At 37.5% G+C, this 17,343-nt stretch overlaps 1 protein-coding gene across 1 annotated transcript in view; it reads left to right on the top strand.

Annotated features, from left to right (window-relative positions):
- Positions 1-17,343, top strand: part of SLC26A7 (solute carrier family 26 member 7) — a 205,299-nt gene that overhangs the window by 54,684 nt on the left and 133,272 nt on the right. Inside the window, exon 3 of the mRNA XM_036830403.1 lies at positions 5,145-5,317. Coding sequence (XP_036686298.1) covers positions 5,145-5,317 — 173 coding nt within the window. The remainder of the gene's footprint in view (positions 1-5,144; positions 5,318-17,343) is intronic.

Genomic DNA, 17,343 nt, shown 5'->3' with positions numbered 1-17,343 from the left:
TGTCACATTTGGTGTTTGCTATCTGCATGAGCTTGGGCAAAGTTTTAAAGGCCTATTTGCTGCTTTCTTGATAGTAAAATGTCAAAAAAAAAATCATGATTGTATTGATGAGATAATTGATGTACAAGTGTCTAATTTATTACTTGCTACATAAAAATTAATAAAAGCTGCTATCGTTACAAAAATGATACCTTAATCTTAAATATTATGGTAATAATAATAAAAGTACTCAAGGGGAAATATCCATAGAGGCATTTTTATCCATTTTGTTTATGCAAGATATCAGTCTATAAGCAAGTAATACCATTTTGTGTCTATTTCTTCAGTGGTCAGTTTGTGTTATTGAAGAAAACTTTATTTCCTACAAGAAAAATTTATTATCCCATAGTTTTAAAGATCAGAAGTTTGAAATGAGGCCCACAGGGCTAAAATTGAGATGTCAGTAGAGCTGCATTTCTTTCTGGAGGTTCTAGAGAACAATTTGGTTTTCTTAACTTTTCCAGCTTCTAGAGGCTTCCTGAATTCTTGGCTCAAATGCTTCATTTTCAGAGTCAGCAGGGAAATCTCTTTCTGATTATGATCTTTTGCTTCCATCCTCCATGTTTAAAGGACACTTGTGATTACACTGGGTACACCTGGACAATCCAGGATAATCTTCTTATCTGAAGGTCAGTTTATTAGCAACCTTAGTTCCATCTGCAACATTAATTACCCTTTGACATGTAACATAAGGTATTTACAGGATGTGGATGCATTTGGAAGGCCATAATTCTGCCTACCACATTGATACATGCATTTTCTCGTGCAGAAATTAACCCATAAAATAATGTCTTATTTATGTAAATTTGGCTTCTTATGTAATCAACTTTGTCATGGAGGATAGGATCAACAATTATCAGACATTTACAACACTGCTACCTAAAGTATGGTCCGTGAACCAGCAGGATCAGTTTTATGTGGAATCTTGCTAGAAATGTAAAATCTTGGTTCTCACTTCAGATCTATTCAATCAGAATGAGCATTTTCACACAATCTCCAGGTTTTAAAAAAAACTTATCTATCGATCTACACATGTATGTGTATATATGTACTTAAATTTGAGAACCTTAGATGTACTATTTATTAAATGCTTTATTAAGAGCTTTACATATGTTATTTTATCTTAATACAATTATTTTAAATAGACATCATTATTTGCATATTTAGGTTAAAAATACCTCTTCATTTCATAAAGTTTTCTGTGACAGCACAGATTAAGTTGTAGGTGCATGGATTACAACCCAGGTGTGGCCAAATCTGAAGCCCAAGCTTTTCCTCTTTACAACCAGCTGCTCAAGAATGCAGTTTCCTTTAGTGTTGATGTAAAGGGAGAAAAGCACAATAATGAATTAGAAGTTCTTGAAGCCTATTACATTCAAAATTTCCTGCTCCCTAATTTCCTAGGGAAGTTTATTTTCATTCTTCAAAACATTTAAATATGTCATTAGCAAGAAAAAGCAGATTATTTTTAGAGCTGAACTCAAAACATCTCTGTTAAACAAAGGATAAAAGAAAAGGTAAAAAAAATTTTCCCAATAGACCATAATTACTTTAAGAAGTCAAAAATACTTAACTTGATATACCTAAGTATGTATTTACATAAACCACTTTATTTCCTAAGGAATCATAAACATTTTACTGGTGACATGGTTTTGAAATTGCCATTTATATAAAACTTTGTATTTAACAAATATTATTAACAGCTATAGGAATCTTGTAGTCTACTAGGTAAATAATATACATTTCAAAATACATATAATTTACAGACTTTACTATAGATACTGTATAGCACAATAAATGCTTAAGGCATTTTATTTCTGCATAAGCACTTCTCCAAAAGACAGAGTCATCTGGACCTCCTCATTTCTCTTTTTATCCCAACAGATTTAGAATTCTTTAGAATCAGTAAAGAAGAAATGATCCTTTTTCCTCATAGTATTATATTTATATATATACACATTACCACTTGTATAAGGCTCTGTATTTAACAAATTTAATAATATTAAATATAATATATATATAATATATATATCAGGAGAAATATACAAGCTAATTATTTTTGACCTTCCTATGATCTTAATTATAAGAACCAACCTAAATTTTCTGCAAACATTTAGTATAGAGAACATATTTTTCTTTTAAATAATATTATTGTACTTTATTTTGGTGTATATATGTGTGTGGGAATGCCTACTTCCATTTTACTATTTTACTATTAAGAGATTGATGTTGCTTTCATAAAGAAAAATTACTTTATCTGGGATTTTACCTCTAACTCAGGTAATCAGAATGCAATAATGAATTACTAAATGCAATAATAAATAATGCTTGAGGTATCTTTAAAAGCAAATAATTCAAAAGCTAGAATATAAAGACACCAAATGTGCTGTATTTTTAACAGCACAATTTTCTTATTTTAATTTAAAATACATATATATTTTAAAAAGGAATAAATCATTGATTGCTTCTTGTGACTTGCAAAGAACATAACTTAGAATAAAAAGGAAAAGAACAGAAACTTGGGTATCAATCCAGTGGAAAAAAAATTGTTGAAGATAACCCATATGTGACAATTTGTAGGATATAATTATCTTCTAAATTAGAGAAAAAAATTTTAAAGAGAAAAATATGTTCATTAATTTAGAGAAAAGATTAGGGAGACCATAGAATACTCTGTAGAAGAAAAGAAAATAAGCAAACAATTATTTACCAAATGTGGTAGGAATTGTGACAGATGTTTTTATATATGAAATATCATTTAATCTCTACCCAAATTTTGTAGCTATATATTTTATCATCATCTTACAAATAAGCAAGCTGAGAGAGGTTAGGTAACTTGACTAGGAATTTGAACTTAGGCCTGTCCAATTCTGAGGCCCCAATTCACTTCCTATTAGGTCTTGCCACCCACTCTTAAGCTACTAGATGGGTTTAGTGGTATTTAAGGGTACCACTAGTAGGTTTAAAGCCTAACCAGAATGAAAAGTTGAGAAAGTGAAGGAAAGAGCAGAGGAGTAGTAGGGAGGAGATAAAGACAAAGCAAGACCAATAAGATAGAGAAGGTAAAATGTCATTCACAACATCATCATATAGTCACCAGCAGCCTCAACATCCTTGATTGTTCTCAGCTGTCTCAGAAACAGCAAAGTGTCATCCTTTGAAAAGAGGCAATACTCCCATAACCATGTTGGCACAGTAGGTAGCCCCATATCCATTGCTGGCAATGTCTCTCTCTAGAGAATTTCTTGGGATGTGACTCACACACAGGTGAGCCTCACTTTTCTTTTCTCAACAAAACATTTTTGATGGCTGTTCTCTCTTACCATTCAATTCCTTCTTATCTTCTTTCAAATCTTAGGAAAACTAGGCCTAAACTCAAAAATTAACTCTAGATCATTTTTGTTCTCAGTTCGCTAGTCATTTGTTCAGTGGCTTTTGTACAAATCATTTTGCTCTATGTTCTAGATTTAAAGACCAAAATACACACTTCTTTACTTTCAGGAATATCAGACTTTGAGAAATTCTGTTGTAGCATATCTTGAAAAAATAAGGCAAGAGCAGATCCTATGGCATTTAGTACTATATGATGAGAAGAGTGATCATGACAGTTGATATTTATTGATGATTTATTGAGAATGACTTAGCTCCCTAAGAGAACTATATTCAATTTGCTCTATGTATTTATATACCATCAATTCAATGGAACAGTGAACATTGAATAACAGACTATAACAGAGCATTCTGGTTTTAATCTTATTAAGAATTACCTTTTTTAGGTGTCAGCTACATGCAATATATTGTGATATGTGGTATAGTACATTATTTCATTTAAGTCTCATCACAACCCCATTGGGTGAGGAATGATTTCTGTCTTTAGATAAAGAGATTAAGATGGTACTGAGATTTAAGGTGAGGTTTATTGGAGGCTACAATCACCATACTATTCTGAATCACAGCACATACTGCCTCGCTTATCCTGTAAAACCAAAGGATTGTCTGTGTCGGCTTTCCACTGAGACCTTGTTTCTGTCTGACGTGGCTCTCTTGCCCTATGAGGCTGAATGCCATTTGTTGAGATGCCTACATCTTGTGACAGGCCCTTTTTTACACAGTGTCATTTATGACCTGGGGCAAAGTAAGGTCTTTAGGTAAAGGGTTGGGGGAATGTTTGCACCATGCTGCAATTTGTTTCTTTAATCCAAGATTGCTGAACCCTCTCTTTGGGAAATGGCATTTCCCTGCCAGTGTGGCTACGTTCTCAGACATGCTGTGCCAAGATAAGAGCATCAGAACTCTTGGTGGGAAGAGGGGAACACACTGAAAATGGTCCTGCATTTGTGTCAGGCCAGGACAATTCCTGGGAAATACCTTTGAAACTTATCTAGTTACAATAGACAGAAATGGTATGTTTCATCATTTTATGGGCCACAGCATGTTGTTGTTATACTATAATAAATGTGTACTCTGTTATGAGAGCACAGGGAATGGAAAGATTTAACCTGGCCTGGGATGGATCTATGTTGAATATGGAATTTGAGCCAGACCAGGAAAGACAAGAATGTTTTCATAAGTAGATTGGAGGAGCAAGCATTTCAGTCAATGAGCCCCAGATTCAGCAAAGAGTCATATTTTCCACTGAGCCTATTGAGGTCTTCATATTTATCATCTCATTTATATTCTTCTCAAACTCTAAAATATAGGCATTATTACCCGCATTTTATGGATGAGGCGATTTAGACTCAAAGTAATGTGCTCTAAATCGTGATAGTGATAAATGGAGGAGCTGGATTCAAATCCACACCATGATCTTAATCCCTGTCCTGAGGACATTCTCTATGTAGGTCTGCAGAGAGGTAGGAAAATGTATGGCCTAGGAGGGAATAGCAAGTAGATGGTGTGGCTGTATGTGGAAGAAATATGTGTATATAAAAAGGTGGGTTTCTGTTTATTCCATGGAGTGAACGGTGGAATAGTGGGGGTGCAGGAGAGAGTGCTTCTAATAGATCTGTTTTGGTTTTACAACATGGATTCAACTTTAATGGTGGAATCCAATAATGTTTACTGACTCTGTTACTAACAGAAGATCCCCCCCCCACCCGCTTTAGGCACGTTTGCCTTGACATCCTTAATATCAGCTAATGCGGTGGAACGGCTTGTCCCTCTGAACAGTCAGAACCTTACCACACAGAGTAACACAAGTGTGCTGGGCTTATCTGACTTTGAGATGCAAAGGATTGGTGTTGCTGCAGCTGTTTCCTTCTTGGGAGGTGTGATTCAGGTAAGTATACTGAAACTTGGGAATAAAGAAAGGGAGACAGTAGCAAAGAAAAGGCAATTGGTGCTTTATTTATTAAAGTCAACTTTTCTTGTCAATTGAATTTTTCTTCCAGTTTTATTGAGATAATTGACATACAGCACTCACTATATAAGCTTAAGGTGTACAGCATAATGATTTGACATACATACATCATGGAATTTAAGTTTAATGAACATCCATAATCTCATATAGATACAAAATTAAAGAAATAGAAAAAAGTATTTTTTTCTTGTACTGAGAACACTTAGGATTTACACTCTTAACTTCCATGTATAACATACAGCAGTGTTAATTACATTTATCACATTGTACTTATTTATCTTATAGTTACATAACATAGTGATTCAATATTGCTATATATTTCAAAATAATCACCATAATAAGTCTAGTTAAGATCTGTCACCATACAAAGATATTACATGATTATGGACTATATTCCCCACACTGTTCATTTCATACCTGTGACTCATTTGTTTTGCAACTGGAAGTTTGTACTTCTATTTTCTTTCACCTATTTCTTTCCTTTCCCCACCCACCTCCCTCTGGCAACCACCTATTTGTTCTCTCTATATTTCTACTTCCGTTTTGTTATGTTTATTTATTGTTTTGTTTTTTAGATTCCATATATAATTGAAATCATACAGTATTTGTCTTTCCTTGTCTGACTTATTTTACTTAGCATAATACCCTCTAGGTCCATCCATGTTGTTGCAAATGGCAAGATTTCATTATTTATATGGTTGAGTAATATTCCATTGTATACATAGACCACATCTTCTTTATTCCTTCTTCTACTGATGGGCATTTAGGTTGCTTCCATATCTTGGCTATTATAAATAATGCTGCAATAAACATAGGAGTGCATATATCTTTTCTAATTAGTGTTTTCATTTTCTTTGAATAAATACCCGGGAGTAGAAGTGCTGGATAATATTGTATTTCTATTTTTAATTTTTTGAGGACCCTCCCTAATGTATTCCATAGTGGCTGCACTTACTTACATTCCCACAAATAGTGCACCAGGGTTCCCTTTTCTCTACATCCTCACCAGCACTGGTTATTTGTCGTCTTTTTGATAATAGCCATTCTGACAGATGTGAGGTGATATTTCATTGTGGTCTTGATTTGCATTTCCCTTATGATTAATGATGTTGAGCATCTTTTCATGTGTCTTTTGACCAAATGTATGTCTTCTTTGGAAAAATGTCTGTTCAGATCCTCTACCCATTTTTTAGTTGGGTTGTATGTTTTTTTTTATGTTGAGTTCTATGAGTTTTTTATACCTTTTTGGATATTAAACCATTATCAGATATACTGTTTGCAATATCTTCTCCCATTCAGTAGGTGACCTTTTTGTTTTGTTCATAGATTACTTTGCTGTACAAAACTTTTTAGTTTGATGAATCCCATTTGTTTATTTTTGCTTTTGTTTCCCTTGTCTGAGGAAACATATCCAATAAAAGTATTACTAAGGCCAATGCCAAAGAGCATACTACCTGAATTTTTTTTTTTAATTAAAAAAAAAACAGAACCAAAGAACATAATGCCTGTTTCTAGAGTTTTATGGTTTCAGGTCTTACATTTAAGTCTTTAATCTATTTTGAGTTAATTTTTGTCCATAGTGTAAGAGAGTAGTCCAGTTCGATTCTTTTGCTTGTAGCTGCCCAGTTTTCCCAACCCCATTTATTGAAGAAGCTGTCTTTTCCCCATTGTATATTCTTGCCTCCTTTGTTGTAGGTTAATTGGCCATATAAGTGTGGGTTCATTTCTGGGCTCTCTATTCTGTTCCATTAATCTATGTGTCTGCTTTTGTGCCAGTAACATACTGTTTTGATTACTGTAGCTACATAGTATAGTTTGAAATTGGGAGTGTGATACCTCCTGCTTTGTTCTTTTTTCTCAAGATTGCTTTGGCTATTAGAGGTCTTCTGTGGTTCCATATAAATTTTAGGATTATTTGCTCTAGTTCTGTGAAAAATGCATGCCATTGGGATTTTGATACAGATTGCAATGAATCTGTAGGTTGCCTTGGATAGTATGTCCTTTTAACAATATTAATTATTCCAATCTATGAACATGATATATCTTTTTAACTGTTTGTGTCATCTTTATAAAAAATATTTTATTTATTTATTATTTATTTGGTTGCACTGGGTCTTAGTTGTGGTAGGAGGGATCCTTAGTTGCAGTTCATGGGCTCCTTGGTTGTGGCATGAGAATTCTTAGTTGCGGCATGCATGTGGGATCTAGTTACCTGACCAGGGATCGAACCCGGGACCCCTGCATTGGGAGTGTGGCATCTTACCCACTGTGCCACCAGGGAAGTCCCTGTTTGTGTCATCTTCAACTTTTTCATCAGTGTCTTATAGTTTTCTGAGTACAGGTTTTTACATCATTAGTTAGATTTATTCCTAGGTATTTTATTCTTTTTGATGCAATTGTAAATGGGATTGTTTTCTTAATTTCTCTTTATGATCATTCATTGTTAGTTTATAGAAATATAACAGATTTCTGTATATTAATTTTGTATCTTGGAACTTTACAGAATTCTTTGTAGTTTTTTGGTGGTGTCATTAGGATTTTCTATGTATTTTATCATGTCATGGACAAACAGTGACAGTTCTATTTATTCCTTTCCAATTTGAATTACTAACTTTTTTCTTGTCTGATTGCTGTGACTATGACTTCTAATGCTATGTTCAATAAAAGTGGTGAGAGTAGGCATCCTTGTCTTATTTCAGATCTTAGAGTAAATGCTTTCAGCTTCTCACCATTGAATGTGATGTTAGCTGTGGGGTATATAGATTCTTTATTATGTTGACGTATGTTCCCTCTATTCCCAGTTTGTTGAGAGTTTTGATCAAGAATGGGTGTTGAATTTTATGAAAAGCTTTCTCTGCATCTGTTGATATGATCACAATTTTTATTCTTCACTTTGTTTATGTGGTGTATCACATCGATGGATTTGCAAATACTGAACCATCCTTACATCCTTGGGATAAATCCCACTTGATCATGCTGGATCATCCTTTTACTGTATTGTTGAACTGGTTTGTAAATATTATGTTGATGATTTTTGTATCTATGTCCATCAGTTCTATTGACCTGTAATTTTCTTTTTAGTTTGATACCTTTGGTTTTGGTTTCAGGGTGATGCTGGTGCTGTAGAATGAGTTTGAAAGCACTATTTCCTCTGCAATTTTTTGTAGTAGTTTGAAAAGGGTAAATGTTAGCTCTTCTCTAAATGTTTTCTAGAATTCACCTGTGAAGCAGTTTGGTCCTGGACTTTTGTTTCTTGGTAGTTTGTTTTTTGGTTTTTATTTTTTTTTAATGGATTCAATTTCATTACTGGTATTTGGTCTATTTGTATTTTCTATTTCTTCTTGGTACAATCTTGGGAGAGTGTACATTTCTTTCTTTTTTTTTTTTTTTTTAAACATCTTTATTGAAATATAATTGCCTTAAAATGGTGTGTTAGCTTCTGCTTTATAACAAAGTGAATCAGTTATACATATACAATATGTTCCCATTTCTCTTCCCTCTTGCATCTCCCTCCCTCCCACCCTCCCCATCCCACCCCTCTAGGTGGTCACAAAGCACCGAGCTGATCTCCCTGTGCTATGCGGCTGCTTCCCACTAGTTATCTATTTTACATTTGGTACTGTATATATGTCCATGACACTCTCTTACCCTGTCACATCTCACCCCAACCCCTCCCCATATCCTCAAGTCCATTCTCTAGTAGGTCTGTGTCTTTATTCCCGTCTTGCCACTAGGTTCTTCATGGTCTTTTTTTTTTTTCCTTAGATTCCGTATATATGTGTTAGCATACTGTATTTGTTTTTCTCTTTCTGACTTACTTCACTCTGTATGACAGACTCTAACTCCATCCACCTCATTACAAATACCTCCATTTCATTTCTTTTTATGGCTGAGTAATATTCCATTGTATATATGTGCCACATCTTCTTTATCCATTCATCTGTCGATGGACATTTAGGTTGCTTCCATGTCCTGGCTATTGTAAATAGAGCTGCAATGAACATTTTGGTACATGACTCTTTTTGACCTATGGTTTTCTCAGGGTATATGCCCAGTAGTGGGATTGCTGGGTCGTATGGTAGTTCTATTTGTAGTTTTTTAAGGAACCTCCATACTGTTCTCCATAGTGGCTGTATCAATTTACATTCCCACCAACAGTGCAAGAGTGTTCCCTTTCCTCCACACCCTCTCCAGCATTTATTGTTTCTAGATTTTTTGATGATGGCCATTCTGACTGGTGTGAGATGATATCTCATTGTAGTTTTGATTTGCATTTCTCTAATGATTAATGATGTAGAGCATTCATTCATGTGTCTGTTGGCAGTCTGTATATCTTCTTTGGAGAAATGTCTATTTAGGTCTTCTGCCCATTTTTGGATTGGGTTGTTGGTTTTTTTGTTACTGAGCTGCATGAGCTGCTTGTAAATCTTGGAGATTAATCCTTTGTCAGTTGCTTCAGTTGCAAATATTTTCTCCCATTCTGAGGGTTGTCTTTTGGTCTTGTTTATGGTTTCCTTTGCTGTGCAAAAGCTTTTAAGTTTCATTAGGTCCCATTTGTTTATTTGTGTTCTTATTTCCATTTCTCTAGGAGCTGGGTCAAAAAGAATCTTGCTGTGATGTATGTCATAGAGTGTTCTGCCTATGTTTTCCTCTAAGAGTTTGATAGTGTCTGCCCTTACACTTAGGTCTTTAATGCATTTTGAGTTTATTTTTGTGCATGGTGTCAGGGAGTGTTCTAATTTCATACTTTTACATGTACCTGTCCAATTTTCCCAGCACCACTTATTGAAGAGGCTGTCTTTTCTCCACTGTATATGCTTGTCTCCTTTATCAAAGATAAGGTGACCATATGTGTGTGGGTTTATCTCTGGGCTTTCTATCCTGTTCCATTGATCTATATTTCTGTTTTTGTGCCAGTACCAAACTGTCTTGATTACTGAAGCTTTGTAATATAGTCTGAAGTCAGGGAGCCTGATTCCCCCAGCTCCATTTTTCGTTCTCAAGATTGCTTTGGCTATTCGGGGTCTTTTGTGTTTCCATACAAATTGTGAAATTTTTTGTTCTAGTTCTGTGAAAAATGCCAGTGGTAGTTTGATAGGGATTGCATTGAATCTGTAGATTGCTTTGGGTAATAGAGTCATTTTCACAATGTTGATTCTTCCAATCCAAGAACATGGTATATCTCTCCATCTATTTGTATCATCCTTAATTTCTTTTATCAGTGTCTTATAATTTTCTGCATACAGGTCTTTTGTCTCCTTAGGTAGGTTTATTCCTAGATATTTTATTCTTTTTGTTGCAATGGTAAACGGGAGTGTTTTCTTAATTTCACTTTCAGATTTTTCGTCATTAGTGTATAGAAATGCAAGAGATTTCTGTGCATTCATTTTGTATCCTGCTACTTTACCAAATTCATTGATTAGCTCTAGGAGTTTTCTGGTAGCATCTTTAGGATTCTCTATGTATAGTATCATATCATCTGCAAATAGTGACAGCTTTACTTCTTCTTTTCCGATTTGGATTCCTTTTATTTCTTTTTCTTCTCTGATTGCTGTGGCTAACACTTCCAAAACTATGTTGAATAATAGTGGTGAGAGTGGGCAACCTTGTCTTGTTCCTGATCTTAGTGAAAATGGTTTCAGTTTTTCACCATTGAGGACAATGTTGGCTGTGGGTTTGTCATATATGGCCTTTATTATGTTGAGGAAAGTTCCCTCTATGCCTACTTTCTGCAGGGCTTTTATCATAAATGGGTGTTGAATTTTGTCGAAAGCTTTCTCTGCATCTATTGAGATGATCATATGGTTTTTCTCCTTCAATTTGTTAGTATGGTGTATCACATTGATTGATTTGCGTATATTGAAGAATCCTTGCATTCCTGGGATAAACCCCACTTGATCTTGGTGTATGATCCTTTTAATGTGCTGTTGGATTCTGTTTGCTAGTATTTTGTTGAGGATTTTTGCATCTATGTTCATCAGTGATATTGGCCTGTAGTTTTCTTTCTTTGTGACATCTTTGTCTGGTTTTGGTATCAGGGTGATGGTGGCCTCGTAGAATGAGTTTGGGAGTGTTCCTCCCTCTGCAATATTTTGGAAGAGTTTGAGAAGGATAGGTGTTAGCTCTTCTCTAAATGTTTGATAGAATTCACCTGTGAAGCCATCTGGTCCTGGGCTTTTGTTTGTTGGAAGGTTTTTAATCACAATTTCAATTTCAGTGCTTGTGATTGGTCTGTTCATATTTTCTATTTCTTCCTGGTTCAGTCTCGGCAGGTAGTGCATTTCTAAGAATCTGTCCATTTCTTCCAGGTTGTCCATTTTATTGGCATAGAGTTGCTTGTAGTAATCTCTCATGATCTTTTGTATTTCTGCAGTGTCAGTGGTTACTTCTCCTTTTTCATTTCTAATTCTATTGATTTGAGTCTTCTCCCTTTTTCTCTTGATGAGTCTGGCTAATGGTTTATCAATTTTGTTTATCTTCTCAAAGAACCAGCTTTTAGTTTCATTGATTTTTGCTATTGTTTCCTTCATTTCTTTTTCATTTATTTCTGACCTGATCTTTATAATTTCTTTCCTTCTGCTAGCTTTGGGGTTTTTTTGTTCTTCTTTCTCTAATTGCTTTAGGTGCAAGGTTAGGTTGTTTATTCGAGATGTTTCCTCTTTCTTGAGGTAGGCTTGTATTGCTATAAACTTCCCTCTTAGCACTGCTTTTGCTGCGTCCCATAGGTTTTGGGTCGTCGTATCTCCATTGTCATTTGTTTCTAGGTATTTTTTGATTTCCCCTTTGATTTCTTCAGTGATCACGTCGTTATTAAGTAGTGTATTGTGTAGCCTCCATGTGTTTGTATTTTTTACAGATCTTTTCCTGTAATTGATATCTAGTCTCATAGCGTTGTGGTCGGAAAAGATACTTGATACGATTTCAATTTTCTTAAATTTACCAAGGCTTGATTCGTGACCCAAGATATGATCTATCCTGGAGAATGTTCCATGAGCACTTGAGAAAAATGTGTATTCTGTTGTTTTTGGGTGGAATGTCCTATAAATATCAATTAAGTCCATCTTGTTTAATGTATCATTTAAAGCTTGTGTTTCCTTATTTATTTTCATTTTGGATGATCTGTCCATTGGTGAAAGTGGGGTGTTAAAGTCCCCTACTATGATTGTGTTGCTGTCGATTTCCCCTTTTATGGCTGTTAGTATTTGCCTTATATATTGAGGTGCTCCTATGTTGGGTGCATAAATATTTACAATTGTTATACCTTCCTCTTGGATCGATCCCTTGATCATTATATAGTGTCCTTCTTTGTCTCTTGTAATAGTCTTTATTTTAAAGTCTATTTTGTCTGATATGAGAATTGCTACTCCAGCTTTCTTTTGATTTCCATTTGCATGGAATATCTTTTTCCATCCCCTCACTTTCAGTCTGTATGTGTCTCTAGGTCTGAAGTGGGTCTCTTGTAGACAGCATATATATGGGTCTTGTTTTTGTATCCATTCAGCCAGCCTGTGTCTTTTGGTGGGAGCATTTAATCCATTTACATTCAAGGTAATTATCGATATGTATGTTCCTATTCCCATTTTCTTAAATGTTTTGGGTTTGTTATTGTAGGTGTTTTCCTTCTCTTGTGTTTCTTGCCTAGAAAAGTTCCTTTAGCATTTGTTGCAAAGCTGGTTTGGTGGTGCTGAACTCTCTCAGCTTTTGCTTGTCTGTAAAGGTTTTAATTTCTCCATCACATCTGAATGAGATCCTTGCTTGGTAGAGTAATCTTGGTTGTAGGTTTTTCTCCTTCATCACTTTAAGTATATCCTGCCACTCCCTTCTGGCTTGCAGAGTTTCTGCTGAAAGATCAGATGTTAACCTTATGGGGATTCCCTTGTGTGTTATTTGTTTTTTTTCCCTTGCTGCCTTTAATATGTTTTCCCTATATTTAATTTTTGACAGTTTGATTAGTATGTGTCTTGGCGTGTTTCTCCTTGGGTTTATCCTGTATGGGACTCTCTGTGCTTCCAGGACTTGATTAACTATTTCGTTTCCCATATTAGGGAAGTTTTCAACTATAATCTCTTCAAATATTTTCTCAGTCCCTTTCTTTTTCTCTTCTTCTTCTGGGACCCCTATAATTCGAATGTTGGTGCGTTTAATGTTGTCCCAGAGGTCTCTGAGACTGTCCTCAGTTCTTTTCATTCTTTTTTCTTTATCCTGCTCTGCAGTAGTTATTTCCACCATTTTATCTTCCAGGTCACTTATCCTTTCTTCTGACTCAGTTATTCTGCTATTGATCCCATCTAGAGTAGTTTTAATTTCATTTATTGTGTTTTTCATCATTGCTTGGTTCCTCTTTACTTCTTCTACGTCCTTGTTAAATGTTTCTTGCATTTTGTCTATTCTATTTCCCAGATTTTGGATCATCCTTACTATCATTATTCTGAATTCTTTTTCAGGTAGACTACCTATTTCCTCTTCATTTGTTAAGTCTAGTGTGTTTTGACCCTGCTCCTTCATCTGCTGTGTGTTTTTCTGTCATCTCATTTTGCTTATCTTACTGTGTTTGGGGTCTCCTTATCACAGGTTGCAGGTTCGTAGTTCCCGTTGTTTTTGGTATCTGTCCCCAGTGGCTAAGGTTGGTTCAGTGGGTTGTGTAGGCTTCCTGGTGGGGGGAACTAGTGCCTGAGCTCTGGTGGATGAGGCTGGATCTTGTCTTTCTGGTGGGCACGTCCACGTCTGGTGGTGTATTTTGGGGTGTCTGTGGCCTTATTATGATTTTAGGCAGCCTCTCTGCTAATGGATGGGGCTGTGTTCCTGTCTTGCTAGTTGTTTGGCATAGGGTGTTCAGCACTGTAGCTTGCTGATCATTGAGTGATGCTGGGTCTTGATGTTGAGATGGAGATCTCTGAGAGATTTTTGCCGTTTGGTATTACGTGGAGCTGGGAGGTCTCTTGTGGACCAGTGTCCGGAAGTTGGCTCTCCCACTTCCGAGGTACGGCCCTGATGCCTGGCTGAAGCACCAAGAGACTTTCGTCCACACGGCTCAGAGTAAAAGGGAGAAAAAATAGAAAGAAAGAAAGAAAGAAAGAGGCTATAATATAGTGAAGTAACATAAAGCTATTATAAAGCAAAGCTATACAGACAAAATCTCCCCCAGAAGCATATACATATACACTCACAAAAAAAAAAGGAAAAGGGGAAAAATTAATATATCCTGCTCCCAAAGTCCACCTCCTGAATTTGGGATGATTCGTTGTCTATTCAGGTATTCAACAGATGCAGGCACATCAAGTTGTTTGTGGAGGTTTAATCCTCTGCTTCTGAGGCTGCTGGGAGACATTTCCCCTCCTCGTCTCTGTTCACACAGCTCCTGGGGATCAGCTTTGGATTTGGACCCGCCTCTGCGTGTAGGTCGCCGGAGGGCATCTGTTCCCCGCCCAGACAGGACAGGGTTAAAAGTGCAGCTGCTTCGGGGGCTCTGGCTCACCCAGGCCGCGGGGAGGGAGGGGCACAGAGGAGGCGGGGTGAGCCTGCGGCGTCAGAGGCCGGCGTGACGTTGCAGCAGCCTGAGGCGCGCAGTGAGTTCTCCCGGGGAAGTTGTCCCTGGATCACGGGACCCTGGTAGTGGCGGGCTGCACAGGCTCCCGGCAGGGGCGGTGTGGAGAGTGACCTGTGCTCACACACAGGCTTTTTGGAGGCGGCAGCAGCAGCCCCAGCGTCTCACGCCCGTCTCTGGGGTCCGCGCTGATCGCCGCGGCTTGCGCCAGTCTCTGGAGTTCGTTTAGGCGGCGCTCTGAATCCCCTCTCCTTGCGCGCCGCGAAACAAAGAGGCAAGAAAAACTCTCTTGCCTCTTCGGCAGCTGCCGACTTTTTCCCGGTCTCCCTCCCAGCCAGCTGTGGTGCGCCAACCCCTTCAGGCTGTGTTCACGCCGCCAGCCCCAGTCCTCTCCCTGCGATCCGACCGAAGCCCGAGCCTCCGCTCCCAGCCCCGCCCGCCCCGGTGGGGGAGCAGACAAGCCTCTCGGGCTGGTGAGCGCTGCTCGGCGCCGAGCCTCTGTGCGGGAATCTCTCCGTTTTTCCCTCTGCGCCCCTGTTGCTGTGGAATCCCCGCTGTTAGCCGCGGCTCACGCCCGTCTCTGAAGTTCGTTTAGGCGGCGCTGTGAATCCTCTCTCCTCGCGCACCAGGAAACAGGGAAGAAAAAGTCTCTTGCCTCTTCGGCAGGTGCAGACTTTTTCCCGGACTCCCTCCCGGCTAGCTGTGGTGCACTAACCCCTTCAGGCTGTGTTCACGCCGCCAACCCCAGTCCTCTCCCTGCGATCCGACCGAGGCCCGAGCCTCAGCTCCCAGCCCCGCCCGCCCCGGCTGCTGAGCAGACAAGCCTCTCGGGCTGGTGAGTGCTGGTCAGCACCGAGCCTCCTTGCGGGAAGTGCGGGAATCTCTCCGCTTTGCCCTCCACACCCCTGTGGCTGCGCTCTCCTCCGTGGCTCCGAAGCTTCCCCCCTCTGCCACCCGCAGTCTCTGCCCGCGAAGGGGCTTCCTAGTGCGTGGATATCTTTCCTCCTTCACAGCTCCCTCCCACTGGTGCAGGTGCCATCCCTATTCTTTTGTCTCTGTTATTTCTTTTTTCTTTTGCCCTACCCAAGTACGGGGGGAGTTTTTTGCCTTTTGGGAGGTCTGACGTTTTCTGCCAGCGTTCAGTGGGTGTTCTGTAGGAGCAGTTCCACGTGTAGATGTATTTCTACTGTATCTGTGGGAAGGAAGGTGATCTCCGCGTCTTACTCTTCCGCCATCTTCTCTCCTCCCAATGAGAGTGTACATTTCTAGGAATTTGTCCTTTTCTTCTTGGTTGTCCATTTTATTGGCATATAGTTTTTCTTAGTAATCTTTTATGATCCTTTATCTTTTCAAAGAACAAGCTTTTGGTTTCATTGACCTTTTAATTTTTTTTTTTTTAGTCTCTATTTAATTTATATCCTCTCTGATCTTTATAATTTTTTTTTCCTTCTGCTGACTTTGTGTTTTGTTTGTTCTTCCTTTTCTGGTTCCTTTAGGTATCAGGTTAGGTTGTTTATTTGAGATTTTTCTTGTTTCCAGAGGTAAGCTTGTATCACTCTAAAGTCCCCTCTTAGTACTGCCTTTTCTGCTTCCCATAGAATTTTGGATCCTTGTCTTTTCATTTCCATTAATCTCCTGATACTTTTTGATTTCCTTTTTCATTTTTTCCTCTTTGATTTTTAAATTTTGTTTAGTAACATACTGTTTAGCTTCCATGAGTTTGTGTTTTTGCAGTTTTTTTTTCTTGTAATTAATTTCTAGTCTCAAAGTGTTGTGGTCGGAAATGATGCTTAAAATGATTTCAGTTTTCTTAAATTTACAGAAACTTGCTTTGTGGTCTAGCATGGGATCTATCCTGAATATAGTTCAATGTACACTTGAAAAGAATGTATATTCATCTGCTTTTGGATAGAACGTTCTATATATGACTAGTAAGTCCATTTGGTATAATGCATCATTTAAGGCCACTCTTTTTGAATTTCTGTCTGGATGATCTATTCATTGATTTAAGTGGGATGTTAAAGTCTCCCACTATTATTGTGTTACTATCGATTTCTTTCTTTATGTCTGTTAATATTGGCTCTATGTATTTAGTTGTTCCTATGTTGAGTGCATATATATTTACAACTGTTATATCTTCGTGGATTGATCCTTTTATCATTATGTAATGTCCCTTTTTGTCTCTTATTACAGTCTTTGTTTTAAAGTCTATTTTGTCTCATATAAATATTGCTACCTCATCTTTCTTTTCATTTTCATTTGCATGGAATAACTTTTCCCAACACCTCACTTTCAGTTTGCAGGTGTCTTTATTTCTGAAGTGAGTCTTTTGTAGGCAGCATATATATGGGTCTTGTTTTTTTATCCATTCAGTGACTCTATGTAGAGTGGATTTTTGATT

Source organism: Balaenoptera musculus, chromosome 17, assembly GCF_009873245.2.
Source record: "Balaenoptera musculus isolate JJ_BM4_2016_0621 chromosome 17, mBalMus1.pri.v3, whole genome shotgun sequence".
Lineage (NCBI taxonomy): Eukaryota > Metazoa > Chordata > Mammalia > Artiodactyla > Balaenopteridae > Balaenoptera > Balaenoptera musculus.
This window is presented reverse-complemented; position numbering and strand designations above follow the sequence as displayed.